We start from the raw sequence: 16,809 nt of genomic DNA, 5'->3' as shown, positions 1-16,809 counted from the left end.
CTTAGTCTCGATAATTCCACGATGTTCCCTTGATTTTACTACAAAATTTGAATTTGCATCCCTATTAACCCATAATCCCTTTCAATTTAGAGTCCTTGTAACATTTAAATTCCTGATTTAAAATTTAAAAATATACTAAACAACTCTAATCCCACTCTTTTTCCTAGGAAATAGCTAAATTAAAAATTAAAAACCCATCTAGATTTTTGTAATACATTAATCAATTTATTTAAGTGGTTATTTCCCCCACTCTTGCTAACCTTTCCACTTTCTCATATATATATATAACCCACTCGTCCCCCACCTCCTTTTTCTTTCACAAACACAAAAGCAACGCAGGAGAGAGAGAGAGAGATAGAGAGTGCAGAGACAAGAAGGCCGATCTCCGTTCGCAGCTTCAATACCCTAATCGAGCTCTCCTTCTTCTCCGTTTGAAAGGTACAAACCCTTCATCTCCCTATTTTTGATTCTCATATACACCCTTATGCATATATATATGCGTATGTATATATCCACGTACTCGCCTAGCTTGACTGAAATCTTAACTCTTAACATGCTTAGTATCGATTTGTTGCCCAACTTGATGTGCATGTTTGAATCTGTAAGGTCGTTATTTGCTTCACCGCGTGTTTTGATGTTGTGAATATTGGTCGGAATCGGCCCTATTCTCCGGTGACTCTTCACTTTCCTCCGCCCCTATCCCTTAGTATATGTATATATATCCTTTTTTTTACATGCATGAGTAAATCGACTGTTGATTGTGTTTGTGATCTCGTAATCAACTATTTCATATCCCGTATATTCGTAATTATGGATAACCTCGACCAATCTTCGTACCTTATATTGATATTTGCCTCGTAGACTTCTAGGTCCTTTGCTCAGGGTGTGATTAGGGGTATACCCCTCCTGGGGTTAGGCCAGCTTCCTTAATGCCCCATAATTCGGGTGTATTTGAATACCTTTTAGACCCCTAGGACCCTGTAGTCTATATCCATTATGCATGCCTGCCTTCTCGGGTCCTTACCAATCTTGATACCCCTATATCCTTCCCTCATTAGTCACACGAAAGCCCCTTCTTCACGTTGTGTAAGAAATCTTAGAGTGGATAAATTACTCTATTTTTTCTTTCGCAGATGTCTACCTCTAGGGCTTCCAGCAACTCTAAGGGTTCATCCATGGGCGGTGTATTCTCCTCTTCTGAAAACACAGCCAGTGATGCCCTTGTTCCTGTCAACTTATCCCAAGCCTTCCTATCTTCTGCCTCTACCGTAGGTGACCGAACTCGCTCTAAAGTGAAGGTACTTGACCCCCTAAGAGCCCAGATATCCCTAAGGACAGCCTCTTCTTCCAAAGGTAATAGCCCTGTTGACCTGGCTTCTTCTGATGACGAGGTAGATTCTCGTAACCAGAATACCCCTGTAGGTAGAACAAAACTTTTTATTGAGGAGACTGAGTCCTTGAATCCTGACAAACCCTCTGATAATGAGATTGCTTTAGCTGCTGGCTACTCCCACGGGGATGATGCCAATTCCCATATAGACCCAAAACCATATTATTGCCTGAAACCCTCCATGACTCTGGTGACCCTTGATAGCCTGTCAGACAAGATAGTCCCTGGGTGCACTCTGGTGGTACCTCGACGCCACGAAAGGTGCCAGAATTTAGCCAACCTTCAATCATATCAGTCTGTCCCAAAAACCGTGATATCGGCCCAGTTCTTCAAGCAGGGCTTCTCTCTCCCCTTACACCCATTTTTTGTTGAGATTCTCAACTTTTACGGACTAGCCCCTCACCAGCTAACACCCAACTCATACCGCACAGCTGTGAGTATGTACATTCTTTATTACCAAGAGTATTCTGAGGCATTGACAGCATATAAATTAGGCTACTTCTACCAGTTAAAGCCGTCGGGTAGGTCTAGTGGGTTTTTCTACCTTACCTTGTGGAATGTTCATCATGGCAAGTGCATGACAGGTTATAAACAAACGATGGCAGGTTGGGCCAATCAGTTTTTGTATTGTTATGATTGCCCCTCGTATCGTACGGCCTTTAACGAATCCCCCTATATGCCTGTTCAATCTCCCTTGGAAGGAGAGGAATTAGCTAGAGCCCAGGGTATTTTGGAGAAGTGGATGATTCTGGTCTTTTTACCTCAGAAACTTTATGTGAGTTAAAGTTTGGTTTACCCAAGGAGCACGCGACTCCTAACCCAGGTATCATTCTTGCTGAAGAGACCCTTCTTCCAAGGGGCTCTACCCTTTTCTCATATAGTCCCTTCCTCACTTAATTTCTTATGCTTGTTGAGAAATATATGTTCATGTACCCCCTCCACATGCATTCTTAACACATTTCTCTTTTACATGCCATTTATTTCCCTGTCTATTATGGCTAACGTGTTTATGTTGCATTGCAGACATGTCTTTTGTGAAGAACCCCACAAGCTATGATGACCTTTTTGGACAATTGTGAAGGCTGAAGCTGCTTTGAGAGCTACCCCCGTGTCACAGGCTCCCCCTCGCCAGGTTTCAAAAGATCACTCCTCCGGGCTTCCCAGCAAGAAGGGTATTCGCCCTCATGCCGATCTCCCTGCCAGCTCTGGTTCCCGATCTGCAAATAGGCTGAAGCCTTCTCTGGAAGACCCCCCATCTCACAGTTCACCAAAAAAGCAGAAGTTCTTTGAGATGGTGGGGAATCAAATCCCAGAGACCGCTATAGTAGAGTGGGACAAGATGAGGTTGGTGGAGGCTGCTCGTGACCGGTCCCTGGCTAGTGCAAAGGCTCTATTCTTGGATATGAAGTTTGGGGAGCAGATCGCGGAGGTGGCTAGCAGCGACAAGAAGCTAAGGGAAGAGATTAAGCAGCTTAAGACTGGCTTGACAGGGAAAGAGACCGAGGTTAAAGGCCTTGAGGAGATTGTGACCAAATTGAAGTTGTCTGAGGCTAGTTTGAAGATGGAAAAGGGGTCTCTATCCAAATCCCTACAGGTGTGTCAAAAAGAGAATAAAAGCTTATCCAAACAGGTTGACACTTTGAGTATTCAAGTTGAGAGCCTATCTGGTGAGGCTCGAGTGGCTAGGGAAAAGCTGGTCTTTAATACTGGCCGCGAGGCTGGTATTAAGGACTGTGTGAAGACAGCGTATGAGAAATTCCCCGATATCCCCTGGGCTGAGCTAGGACCAGAGGCCGCAGAAGTTCTGGAAGAGGTGAAGGCTCAGAAGGCCAAAGAGGGGTATGTTCTAAAGGTTGACCCCGTCGAGGGTGTGATCAAGGCTGCTAGTGAAGAAGCCTCAGACACCCGGATCGTGGAGCAGACCCTTAGCGTGAAACCTTTGGTCATTGACCCCCCAGCTGTTGAATCTCCAGAGAAGGACGTCGAGGAAAAGAGCCTTCCCCTGCCGCTAACGCGTCTGGAGCTACTCCAACCCATGAGGGTTAGTATGTTTTAATATTTTCTTTGGCTAGACCATGAACTTTAATCCCCTGATGTGGGGTGGATTTTATTGTTTCCTTAATTTTAATTATCTCAGGCCTTTGTGCCAAGACTTGGTTGCATCTGAACGAGGGTGCGGGCACCTCTGAATGCCTCACAGGTTGTAATTTTTAACGACTTGATCCACTCTACGTCGCTTCTATAATTAGATTATGTGCCATCTTTCCTTAAGTGTTTCCATGCACACTCTAGGGTATTTCCTAGTAGGTTAATATCAACTTGTGATATATGCCTTGAGGTCAGTCTTAAAATAACCAACCTGTTAGAATTTTACACATACCCTAGCTATATTATCCTGTGCTAATAACCCATACTTATTCCCGTATATCCTCTAGGCATATTGCCTTAGGAATACATATTCCACTTATCATAGCGAGCCTAAGCCGCACCTTATGCCCGTAGACCATAAGTAGGATTTCGTTATCACCATATGATATCACTCCAAATTTTTATTAAGTTATGATTTCTTATAGTATATTTTGAGGGTAATTTCCTTACCTTTCCGTAGGTAAATTCCTTACCTTTCTGTGGGTAAATTCCTTACCTTCCATGGGTAAATTCCTTACCTCTCCATGAGTAAATTCCTTAATCTTCCCGTGGATAATTCTCCACAAATAAACTCAGCTTTCGGGGATAATATTGTGCAATCATTTTTTCATCTTGCATACCCCCGAGCCTTAAACATGTATATGACCTGTCTCACTAGATTTCATATAACATGCACTGTTACAATATTCTCATGTCCATCCTTAGTGTATTCCACACTTATCCATTTATTGGGTGACCAATATATCTATATTTGTTTTATAGAATTCCAAGGTACCCATATATCCCCTGGGCTTTCCCATTAGCCCTTGTGTTTCCTGATTAACAGGTCCTGAAGTTATTCCACTTCATGTTAGAGACAGGTTTTGAAGTATCCTTACTTCATTTTGAGTCTTACACATTCTCGGCTTTCCCAAGCCATGTGCAGCCCTTAGCCATTATCTGAGATTCGTATAGCCCTAGTGTCCCCAGGTTCTCCGAATCCGTTCCGACATAATCCATGTTAAATTCATTTTTATCCATTCATAATATTCCACTTTCAATAAAACATAAAATTTTTAATTTTCCTTGTAGCCATCCTATTCCCAGGCTATTCAAAATAAATGTATATGCCTACACACTTTTATTCCAAGTTAATTATTTTTGCTTAAAATTATCCCATTTCAAGGCCAGACAAGATAAACGTATGTGCCCATATATGCATGCTACTACCCCCCGAGTTCTTTAGCATCAATAATTTTTATGGTGAAGAACTAAAGCAGGAATTATCATATCAAGAAACATTCGCATTCCTCAAAGCAATTTTATTATAAGTAATCATGTTATATTTGTTTTAAACATATGGGCTTGACTGCGATGATTCCGCAAAAACAAAAACAATAGTCTATATGCCAGAAGTAGATAACGTAAAAACAAGTCATGATTTATTAAGGCAAATCGCCTGAACGTGTTTCCCCCGAAGGTGTACATGCACTACCTTCTGGTCGTCTACTGAAACAGGTTAATAAGCTAAATGAATAATCCCTAAAACATAATAGCCCTAACTAATGGGCTATCTTTATTTATCATATAGCCTGAAAGAGGCCTATGAGAGAATTACCTTGATTGGTTTACTGATAGTACTTCTTCAAGAGTTCAGCATTCCACGCCCGTGGAAGCAAGTTCCCGTCCAAATTTTCCAGATGATACGTGCCTTTCCACAAGACAGTCTTTATTTTATACGGGCCTTCCCAATTTGCCCCGAAGGCTTCATGTCCTGGAACCCTCATGTTGGGCAATACCTTCCTTATGACGAGGTCCCCAACCTGCAACGGTCGGGCTCTAACCTTCTTGTCAAAGTACTTACGGGTCCTTTGCTGGTAGGCAGCTAGCTTCAGCTGGGAGGTGGCCCGTACTTCTTCCACAAGATCTAAATACAACCGATGATTAACCTAATTATCCATGGGGTTATAATTATCATGCCTGAATGACCCAGAGCCTATCTCAACAGGAACCATAGCCTCACATCCGTAAGCCAAAGTGAATGGGGATTCTCCAGTGGTTGTCCTGGGTGTAGTATTATAAGACCATAACACCATGGGCAGTTCTTTAGGCCAATACCCTTTCTTCTCCTCCAACTTGGCCTTGAGGGTATGCTTGATTATCTTATTCACCGCTTCAGTTTACCCATTGCTTTGAGGGTGGCAGACTGTAGAGAAACCCTTCTGGATCTTTAAGTCATCACAAAGCTTTTGCATTTCTTTACTGTCGAATTGCTTCCCATTATCCGAAATCAACTTATAAGGGACCCCGAATCTGCACACAATGGCCCAAAAAATGAATTCCTTCAGCTTGGCTGCCGTAATGGTAGCCAATGGCTCAGCCTCTGCCCACTTGGTAAAATAATCAACGGCTACTATAGCGTACTTTACCCCGCCTTTTCCTTTAGGTAATTCCCCAATCAGGTCTATCCCCCAGACAGCAAAGGGCCAATGGCTAGTTATTTGCTTCAAAGGTACAGAAGGGTTACTATTTAGGTTAGCAAACCTTTGGCATCGATCACACGTGCGGGCGAACTCATGGGCGTCTTTCGAAAATAGAGCTCTTTTATCGCGGAATTAGACCTGATAGTAATATCCCTGTCTCAATATCTTATGGGCAAGAGAAGTTCCTCCGGCATGGTTCCCGCAAATACCCCCATGTACCTCCCATATAATGTAGTCACATTTGTCTCAAGCTATACACCTCAAAAGAGGCCTGTTAAAACCCCTTTTGTACAGATTTTCATTGTAGATAACATACCTTGCAGCCCTGTACTTAACCCTCCTAGCCTCATCTTTTTCCACAGGGAGTGTTCCTTTTGTGATATAGTCCAAAATGGGAGTGACCCATGACTTTTCCCTTTGGACTTCTATCCCCATGACCTCAGCCTGAAAGATACTAGGCTACTTTTGGATCTCCAAGGGTATTACTCCCAACAGTGTAGCCTCCCTTTGAGATCCTAGTTTGGCCAAGGCATCTGCATCCGCATTTTGTGCGCGGGGAATTTGTTCCAGGTTGACTTCCTTGAATTTACCCATTAGCTCTTGTGCATGCCTCATATATAGGTCGGTACGGGGGCCTCTAGCTTGAAAGCCTCCTTTGATATGTCCAACCACTAGCATCAAATCACTAAACACATTGAGATTCTCAACCTTCATCTCGAGGGCCAGCTTTAATCCTGCTATTAGTGCCTCGTATTCAGCATCGTTATTGGTTGCCTTGATGCCAAAGTGAATAGAACTTTGGAGTTTATGCCCTTCAAGGCTAACCAGCACTATACCCGAGCCTGCTTCATTCCCATTCACCGCCCCATCAACATATAAAGTCCACCAAGGTGAGCAGTTTTCCATGGGGATTTCCATAGGTGTTGATTCAGTGGCGCATTCATTCCCACTTACTTCACACGAAGAGGGGAATTCCAGGAAGAAATCGGCCAAAGCTTGCCCCTTAATAGCAGTCCTGGGCTTATACTCCACATCAAATTGCCCCAGCTCGACAGCCCATTTCATCATCCTTTCCGAAGCTTCAGGTTTGTGCATAACCTGCCTTAGGGGAAATGAAGTTCTGACTTCCCCCCGATGTGCTTGAAAATACGGCCTCAACTTCCTTGAGGCTAAAATTAGGGCATAGGCCAATTTTTCCATATTCGTGTACCGGGTCTCAGCGTCCAATAGTCTCTTACTCACGTAATAGACAGGGTATTGCACCTGCTCATCTTCCCGGACCAATACTGCACTGATTGAATAGTCTGAGATAGCTAAGTACAGCAGTGGGGTTTCTCCCTCCAAGGGCTTAGACAACAACGGGGGATTCCCTAGCTGTTCCTTGATTTTGGTGAAGGTCTCTTCACTTTCGGATGTCCACTCGAAGTTCTTTCCCTTTTTTATAGCTGAGAAGAACTCCTTGCATTTATTCGATGACTTAGAGACAAATCGGTTTAAGGCCGCTATCCTCCCCGTAAGGCTATGCACCTCTCGAACGTTTCGAGGGGATCTCATTTCTAATAGCTCCTTGATTTTAGCGGGGTTTGCGTCAATACCCCTGTGGTTCACTATGAATCCCAAGAATTTCCCCGACTACCTCGAATACGCACTTCTGGGGGTTTAGCTTCATCCTGAATTGTCTTAATATATAAAACAGTTCTGAAAGGTGTATTACATGATCCCTTGCCACCTTCGACTTTACTAACATATTGTCCACGTATACCTCCATGGTTTTCCCAATTTGATTCTTAAACATCATATTGACTAGCCTTTGATATGTAGCCCCAGCATTAACCAGACCGAAGGGCATTCCAATATAACAATATAGCCCCATGTCAGTAATGAAGGATGTATGTTCTTGGTCGGGCTCATACATAGGGATTTGGTTATACCCGAGTACGCATCCATGAAGCTCAGAAGGGCGTCACCTGCCGTTGAATCCACTAGCTGATCAATACGAGGCAATGGGAAGCTATCTTTTGGGAAGACCTTATTCAAATCAGTGAAGTCCACACATATACGCCATTTTCCATTAGGCTTCTTAACCAAGACAGGATTCTCCAGCCACATGGGGTAGAATGATTCCCTTATTAGGCCGGCTTTCAATAGTTGGTCAACTTCTTCTTTCAGAGCTGAAGCCCTTTCTCCTCTCATAGCCCTTCTTTTCTGCCTTATACCCCTCTTGTCGGGGTCAATATTCAGATGATGACACATGACTTTAGGATCCACCCCTAACATGTCAGAATGACTCCATGCAAAGACATCCAGGTTCTTCTTCAAGAACGATGTCAGGGTTATTTGCAATTCGGCACTTAGCTATTTTCCAATTTTGAGTTCCTCTTTCGGATCAAAATCATCTACCATAACTGAGACGGTGTCTCCAGCTGCACCTGCCTTTTCACTCGATTCCGGCATTCAAGGATCAAGGTCTATTTCCACCCCAAGTTGAGCCTCTTTAGTTTCCTCTTTCTCGGGTGAAACATCACTGGCATCGAGGTTTTCAAAATCATTGTCATTGACCTCTTCAACTACCCCCTCCACCAGGGATTCTACAACTTCTGTGATTTTCCCAATTTTCGGGGCCTCCAACAAGAGTACTTCTTTATGGGTACCTACCCCCAGAAAAGAGGCAACATCCATGTATGGCTCCTCACCGAGATGTTGCACAATCATAATTGCATTACAAGATTCCCTTTTTGACTTCACTTTCCACTCTTGAGGGGTATTTCCATTTTTCTCATTAGCCGGCTCCAAGTATCGGTAGCACTCTTCACTTGAACCCCCATCAAATAGATGCCTACTTGCTCGCATAGCCATATGCAGAGCTCTGCTGTAACATTCCCTAGAGTCTGCATGGCAGCCCTTTACCCATCCAATTCCATTAGGGGTAGGGAATTTTATAGAGAAGTGATGAATAGACGTAACAATTCTCATTTTCCTTAGCAGGGGTCTGCCAATAATCCCATTATAGGAGATATCTTCATTTACCACTACAAACTCAGTGATTCGCGTGGCTGTCCGAGGCTCTTCCCCCAAGGTAACAGGCAATTTAATTCGCCCCACCACCAAGACGGGGGGACCAGTAAATCCGTACACATCATTATAGCAGGGTAATAATTCACTATCTACTAGCCCCATTTTCTGGTAAGTGCTATAGGCTAGGATGTCGACAGAACTCCCATTATCCACCAACATTCTATATACATTAGCTCCTCCAATTAAAGCATTTACAAGTAAGGCATCGTTGTGGGGGTGATGCACGTGTCGGGCATCTGCCTCTTTGAAGGTTACGTCGGATGATTCCCCCTTAAAGTACTTGGGAGGCCTCTCTGACAGATTACAGACATTAGTGAGGATTGGCCCCCTTGCCTCGTGAGCATAATTCTTCATGGCATTTCAGCTTGAGCCCCCAATGTAAGGACCTCCGATGATAGTATGGATGCTTTTGGCCCTTACGGGTCTCTCGGGATTTCCTTTTTCCCCTTCCTTTCCCGCCTTATCATCTTTATACCTTTTAGCTTCTTCAGCTACAAATTCCGTCAGAAACCCTTTTCTGATCAGATCCTCTATATGGTCCTTCAAGTGACGACATTCCGTCGTCTCATGTCCATTAGCATCATGGAAAGCACAATATCGAGCCATATCCTTCCTTCCAGGCGGCCCATTTCGGGCTGGTTTACGGAAAATGCCACTTTTTTCCCCAACTTCAAGGATATGCCCTATTGGGGAAGTTAAGGGGGTATACTCCGTATACCTAGCAACCTCTCTTTTGGCGGGATATTAATAACTTATGCTCCTTTGAGAACCAACGGTATTCACCGTAATTGGGGCTTTCTTATCATCCTTTTCTGACTTCTCCATCTGGTTTCCACTATACGGGGTCATCCCATATGAGGTTCTACGAGCATACCCCCTTCCTTTGGGGCTGTAGGACCTATTCCTTTTATTTTTGCCCCAATTTCCCGAGCCTCCTGGGTTATTGTCCCTTTTGAGTTTAGCCAGATATTCCTCCACCACCTTGTGGGGCTCTGTCTTGGCATTGAAGGCTGCTAGAGTCCTTGGCTCTCGCCGCTGAAGTTCTTTCCAGAAATCCGTTACTGGCTTAACCCCGACTATCAAAAAATTCTTATAAGTCTCTTCTGAGGCTTTCCTCACTTTGGGTACTTCGTCGTTAAAACGCTTCAGGTACTCGTTCAAAGTCTTCTTATCCTTTTGCTTGATATTTGCCAGCGTATTGGCAGGTGGGGCGTATGCTACCGATGCCCGGAATTGGGACAGGAACATTTCGCTCATTTGCCTCCAGGACCTAATTGAATTAGCTGCAAGCCTCTTAAACCACTGGTGGGCATTATCCCTTAGTGTAGCTGCCAGTAGACGGCACTTAGTCAAGTCATTAATTTGGTATACCTCCATTTCCGTGTTAAAGCGGCTCAAATATTCCACGGGGTCTGTGAGTCCACTGAACTTTAAGTCCCCTACCCCCTGTAAGAACGTGGAAGAGGAGAGTCCCTCACTCTTCTGGTAAAGGGGGATGTAATAGTCAAACTAGAGCGTGCATGCTTTTCGGCCTTTAACCTTCTCAGGGCTACCCTCAAGTCTTTCACCTTATATTGCTTGTCTTCCCCATCCGAGAAGAGACTACCCTCAGCATCTGAGTGATCAGTGGAATCCCCACTGGAGGGTATCACAGAATTATGATGAGAGCTAGCACTGCGCTCCTCCTCTTCCACAACCGGGGTCTTCACTGAACGGGATCTTCGATCCTGGTTATGAAACCGAGAACCTGATTTCTCCCTCTGAGAAGCCCGAGAGACTGTTTTTTCTCTTTGAGACCCCTTTGAGGTTGACTTCTCTGTTTGCTTTCGCCATTCAGCTATATCTCGCGTCTCCATCAGCTTATAACGCAGGTCCTTGTTATTCAACTTTTCCCCCATCCTATCAAACACGCTGATGCTACGCGTGGGGGACCCCTCGGACTCGCGATAATCCTCCTCATCGGTATCCCAATCGGGATTTTCCTGATCAGTTTCAACGTCAGAAAACGTTGGTTTCTTCTGATCATCTTCCAGGTCCTCTTTTTCATCATCAAAGTTAAGGCGAACCGGCGAGACTTGAGCCTTTTTGGCTTTTTGGCCACTACCATCATATTTTCGCCTCCACCTTTTCATTCTTAGAGACTTCTTCTCCAAGGAAACAATCTTTTGACTCATCTGTTCTATCTTCCTGAGGAGCTCCGAATTCGTAACTCCTCCATCTCCTTCTTCACGGTCATTATGACTCTCGCTTGGTGTTCGTTCATTACCGGAACATCCCGACATCTCTCCTCTCTAGAGATTAATTCAAGCACGATGATCCCCCTCCTTCTAGCGCCAGAAATGTTATGAGAGGAAAATGGTACAACACTTTTTGGAGGAAATAACGAGAAGCACGCCTGGATTTAGGCCTAATCGACGACCTATTTGTGACAGCTATATACGCCCGACTCGCCGGAATCCGATGGCGAGCAAGGTTGTGCTTGGACTGAATTTGCAAGGTTCCCGAGATGTGGTGACTGAATAATTCCTACTCAGTCATAGACGTACTCGAGAGATCTCACGTAATGCTTCTACTCAATTATTAGTAGAGAAACGTGTATGTGTGTAACCCCGCAAATGGCCTACATATCCTATATTTATAGGAATCAAGTTCGCATGTAGTTCTAGTTGCAAGGTTCCCGAGATGTGGTGACTGAATAATTCTTACTCACTCATAGACGTACTCGAGAGATCTCACGGAATGCTTCTACTCAATTATTAGTAGAGAAACGTGTATGTGTGTAACCCCGCAAATGGCCTACATATCCTATATTTATAGGAATCAAGTCCGCATATAGTTCTAGTTGCTGTAGGACTCCTCATCAGATTTTCCAACCACATTTTTGCCCAAGCTTAGGGTTGTTCTTGATCCTTATCCAGCTAGATTTAGGCTAGGATAAGAGATTCCTACTACTAATACACCACTAACCTTTACTTATCCATGTAATTATTGTATTTATTAACCATATATATGTGTATTCCATACATGCATCAAATAAATCCGTTTGTAAGCAGTTGTAAGTCACTAGGAGTCGTTTCCTTCTTGCTATCCCATTGTAGAGTTCGTCTTCGACTAGGACACTACTTCTGCAGGCCTCTTGCTACTGTTAGAATAGCCCCAGCTAAGCAGCATGCCCTGAAGATCCCGGTGTCTTGGCACACCTCAGAAACCCTAGGGTATTTGGCATCCTCAAAGTGTGCTTCTAGCCTTCCTTCCCTAACGCCCCTTTAGATCGGCAATTACCATATTCCCTATACCCCTACAGTAGTAATCCATACGTGTCTAATACCCCCTGTTCTGCCATCCGCAAGGCCCAGCTCTCCCTATGGGCCATAAATCCGGCCCATGGCTGATTTTAGGCACAACAACAAGCATTATTATGACTTCTCGATAAGTCATTGTAGAGATCTCGATAAGTGACAATTCATAGAGTTCTCTACAAGTATAAATTTTAGACTTACAACTTAGAACTGAAATAATTTATTTTAATAAATTATTTTGGTGAAATACTTTTTATAAAATAATTCTGATTTTATTTTGATTTATTCAAATAAAAATTGGAAAAATTCAGTCCATTCAGGACAAACTGGGTATTTATTTGACATCTCGATAAGTTATTATCTAGCTCTCGATAAGAGTTAGGAAAATGACATATCGATATGTATCTATTCTCTCAATATGACTTCTCGATAAGAAAATTCCAAACGTTTATTTAGAGTTCTCGATAAGTCATTTACCTTTCACTATAAATACCCAGACTGATGGGTTTCGAGCACATAAACGCAACGAAAACAGTAATTAAAAATGTAAAAAAATTAGAATTTTCGAAACCCACCGCAGGATCCATGTGAAATACATATATTTAATTCATAGATCAGATTGTTTACCTTAAGAAGCTTTACCAATTGGTTGACTAATGGAGATCCAAAACTTGTTCAATCACCACGCATCCCGCTCTCGCGATCTACGCTCTATAGGTATCCCCACGAATGCTAGAACTCAAGGATTGGATGTGTACTAGCACAAACCCGTTTATTCTTGCTCTCTCCGTCTTCTCTCTTGGTGGCTAGGGTTTTAGTAAAAGTCTTGCACACCCAAAAAATCAGCCACACAAGAGACATTATATAGAGAGTAGAAAAATTAATTATAACTCTTAACTAATTAGGAGTTATTATTAATTCGAAATTCCTATTTGTATTATAGTTAAGTCTCACTTAATTATGTAACAAATAAATTTCATAATTAATATTAGTAAATTCGAATATCAATATTTATCTAATTAATTAAGTCATACTTAATTAATATCATAAATAATTTTAATTACTTTAATATAATTTAAATCCAATTTAAATTAAATAATCTTTCAAGCATTCTTAGTGTGTGACCCTATAGGTTATTATTACGTTAGCAACGAATTTTAAATCTAATTTAAAATTGTAAACAATGAGCGACATATAATAATACATCATTGCTACCCAAGTAATAATAATTGAATCGGTGATCGATTAAACCTTTTGTGAATAATGTACAATGTAATATAATTCCTTTAACCAAATATTATAGATTAAACTAGAGGCATGTAATGTGTCATCCTCATCATAGTTTAATCCAAGTTTCCTTGATCAATGAGTAGACCATCATATCAAATCAACATTTGAGTGTGGCCACGCATTTCATAGTCTAGCTCACACAAGAGTCCAATAATATCACTCCTAAAATAGGAGGGTTAAATCTCATCTAGATCATTTATATTTCTCATACGATTCATAATATACCCAATGTCCACTTTTATCATTACCCGGTCAAGGATAACTTTTAATGGAATCAATGTATATTAATTCTCGTATAGAAATATAATGACTTCAGGTCTAAGGACCATTACATCATTATCACTGTGAGAATTACTTATGACACAACAGACATGTAGAATCTCATATTGGGTCTGTCCAGCACCATGTACATATACATTTGCCTGTGGTTTTGACTTTAGTATCATCATACCTATGATTAATGAGATGTGATCATCAGTCTACAAACACACCAATCTTAATGCATTATTATTGTCCCTTAATAATAATACTCGACTAGGGACCTTTAGGAATATTGATACTATTCTTATAATCTCATTTCTAAGTCACGTACTTAGAGATATAGAATTGCATATCATATTCCAAGGACATTTATTAATCTAACATTTATATCGCAGTGAATTAAGAATTAATAAATTATAAAGAGAATAATCGATAGAATATAAACATTAATAATCATAATGTCTTAAACTAAAACATCATAGTGTTGTCTCTAGGGCACAAACACTAACACAGACATCTCGATATACATCTCTTTACACCTTTGAGATCTCTAAGTGACCTAATTTCTCCAAATCCAAACCGTTTTCTCTCATTTCAAGCTCTTTCTCTCCAATTATTCTTACCCACTCAAATTCAAACACTTCAAATGGCATCAAACATAGTTAGACCTTTTATCCCAAAAGAGAGAACCAACTATCTTCCATTTACAGATGCAAACCAAGGTCCTGATAGCTTTAAGAGTTTTGTGAAGTTCCTTTCTGTGACATACTTTACTGGTGCTCTAACTGCAAATCTAGTACTGTACTTGGATGTTCTTAGTAATTTCTGGAACACGGCTGTGGTAAGGACAATGGTGCATGAGAACCAAGTTATTTCCATGGTGGTTAACTGCTCCATTCAAGGCCAACAAGTGGAGTTTTCTAAGCATGATGTCAATATGGCTTTGGGCATACCTACAGAAAACCTTGTGGAGGTCCCAACTCAAGATGAGCTAGTTGAATTCATGGACTTCATCAAATACAGTGAAAGGATCAACTTAGCCAGCCTGAACAAGAAGAATTTGAGGAAGGAATGGTCATTCATGTTTGACTCCATTGTGAGAGCTTTCACATGTAGGAAGACAGGGTATGATAACGTTTCAAGTGTGGTCCAGAAGCTCACAAGAGATGCTTAAATATGGGGCTTCTGATTCTGTAGGAACTAAGCACAAGGCTCACAATGCCTTTGGCTATAAGAGATAAAGAAATTTTCTTTCCTAGGTTTATAATGTCTACTTTAAACCATAAAGTTCAAGATATTCATTTTCTTAATGGTATAGATAGAATACAAATAGGAAATTGTAAACAGGTGTCCAAAATTCTATTTGGTTCAATTACTACAAAGAACAAGGTAACTGTAAGTCTCAAAATCACTCTATTTATGTGGGAGAGATTCAGGACTTACCCTTACTCTATGCCTGACATGAGGCCTACAATCACAACTAGTACAGTAATGACTCATGTACCTGTGGAAGAACAAACATAGGAACACCAACAAGGGCCTTCCCAAACTGAGACCCCTCTTTCTTTACCAATAGAAGCTAGGAAACCAAACACTTCATCCTCTCAAAAGGGTGAAGTGAGTAAAAAGAAGAGAAAGCAGGCACCCCTAACTATTATTAATGAGATTGGTGAGGATCAAACATAAATAGATTCCACCCTAGTCAAGAACCAAAGAAGGACAAGTAAACTGAGTTGAAAAAGGATGTAGTTGAAAAAGAGGGAATCAAACAGACTCTAGGGGCATCCTCTCAACAGGGTGTCTCTATTGAAAAGAGCACTCTTCCGGTGTACCTTGTAATGAGTCTGCACCAACACTTGAACCCATTCAAGTGTATGGAAGAAGGAATAAGGATGGGACACACACAGAGAGCACATCTTTTGAAGCTCCCTCTTCTATTTAGGGGGAGCTGCCAACACTCAATCCAAAAATTACTAATCTTATATCTAAAATTTCTTCTTCATACAATAAAACACTTGAATCTAATTGTCAAGTGTTGTCAAAATTAAGTAACATGGTTCATGAAACTATGCTCACCACCTAGGAACCACATCTAGTTGGTGAGAGGCTACACTCTGGGATAGACCTTGATGACACCAACACAAACACAGGGGTTTCATCAGTTTTAATTGAAGACCCTGTGAACGTTACTCAAGCACCTTCATGTGCTAAATAATCTTCACAGATTGATAAGTTTGAGGGTAGTACTCCTGAGGGGGAGCTATCTAAATCCTCTCCATTTCAATTAGAGGTTCCACATTTAAGGATAACACACTACAAAAATCTAGTCAATAGACATCGATTTCTGACCGATGTTATGTTATTTTGTAAACGATGTTGATGTCAGTGATGTCTATTCTAGACAATGGTCATACACCAATGTCTTTTACCCTATTAGACATCGATTTTTTTCAGAAAAGCTAATGTCTATCTAGCCAATTAGACATCGAGTTTATATTAGGGATTCGAGTATATAAACGCAGCTGAAAATCAAAAATTTTGAATCCCTGCCTCAGGATCTATGTATAATGAACGGATGATTATAGAGAATAGGATCATGTACCTTAATAAAGCTTTCCTTCTAAATATGATGAATGTTCTAGTATTGATGAACCACAACAGCCATCCTTGCGAAGATCTGCTCTCCAAAGGTATCCACACGAACGCCCGACCGTCCAACGATCACCGGAGCCAGTACCGGCCAATTTGATTGCCTTCGTCTCTCTCTCTCTCTAACCTCTCTAAGATGTAGAGCTGCTAGAGTTTTTCTCCAAAAATGTGATGCAATGACTAACCCTAAAATTATACATCTTAATGTATATATAGGGGAGAGAGAAAGGATTAA

The 16,809-nt window shown here is 41.7% G+C and overlaps 2 protein-coding genes across 2 annotated transcripts; both read right to left on the bottom strand.

The window, feature by feature from the left end:
- Positions 1–6,459: 6,459 nt before the first annotated feature.
- Positions 6,460–7,554, bottom strand: LOC141660918 (uncharacterized). Its single transcript, XM_074467898.1, has one exon. The coding sequence runs from the start codon at positions 7,552–7,554 to the stop codon at positions 6,460–6,462; it is 1,095 nt and encodes a 364-aa protein (XP_074323999.1).
- A 1,881-nt stretch (positions 7,555–9,435) lies between these two features.
- On the bottom strand, positions 9,436–10,452 carry LOC141660917 (uncharacterized). Its single transcript, XM_074467897.1, has 2 exons — positions 9,846–10,452; positions 9,436–9,758 (listed from the first exon to the last, which is right to left on the bottom strand). Exons 1-2 carry the CDS (start codon positions 10,450–10,452, stop codon positions 9,436–9,438), a joined length of 930 nt encoding a protein of 309 aa, XP_074323998.1.
- Between the last annotated feature and the right edge of the window lie 6,357 nt (positions 10,453–16,809).

The sequence above is a fragment of the Apium graveolens genome, chromosome 5, assembly GCF_009905375.1.
Source record: "Apium graveolens cultivar Ventura chromosome 5, ASM990537v1, whole genome shotgun sequence".
In the NCBI taxonomy this organism is placed as follows: Eukaryota; Viridiplantae; Streptophyta; class Magnoliopsida; order Apiales; family Apiaceae; genus Apium; species Apium graveolens.
Note: the sequence above shows the minus strand (reverse complement) of the source record. Positions and strands in the feature narration are given on the sequence as shown.

Coding starts and splice junctions, on each gene's coding strand:
- LOC141660918 (XM_074467898.1), bottom strand. CDS start 7,554: ATGAGATCCCCTCGAAACGTTCGAGAGGTGCATAGCCTTACGGGGAGG.
- LOC141660917 (XM_074467897.1), bottom strand. CDS start 10,452: ATGGAGGTATACCAAATTAATGACTTGACTAAGTGCCGTCTACTGGCA. Junction 9,759..9,845: donor AATTACGGTGAATACCGTTG/GTTCTCAAAGGA, acceptor CTTCCCCAATAG/GGCATATCCTTGAAGTTGGG.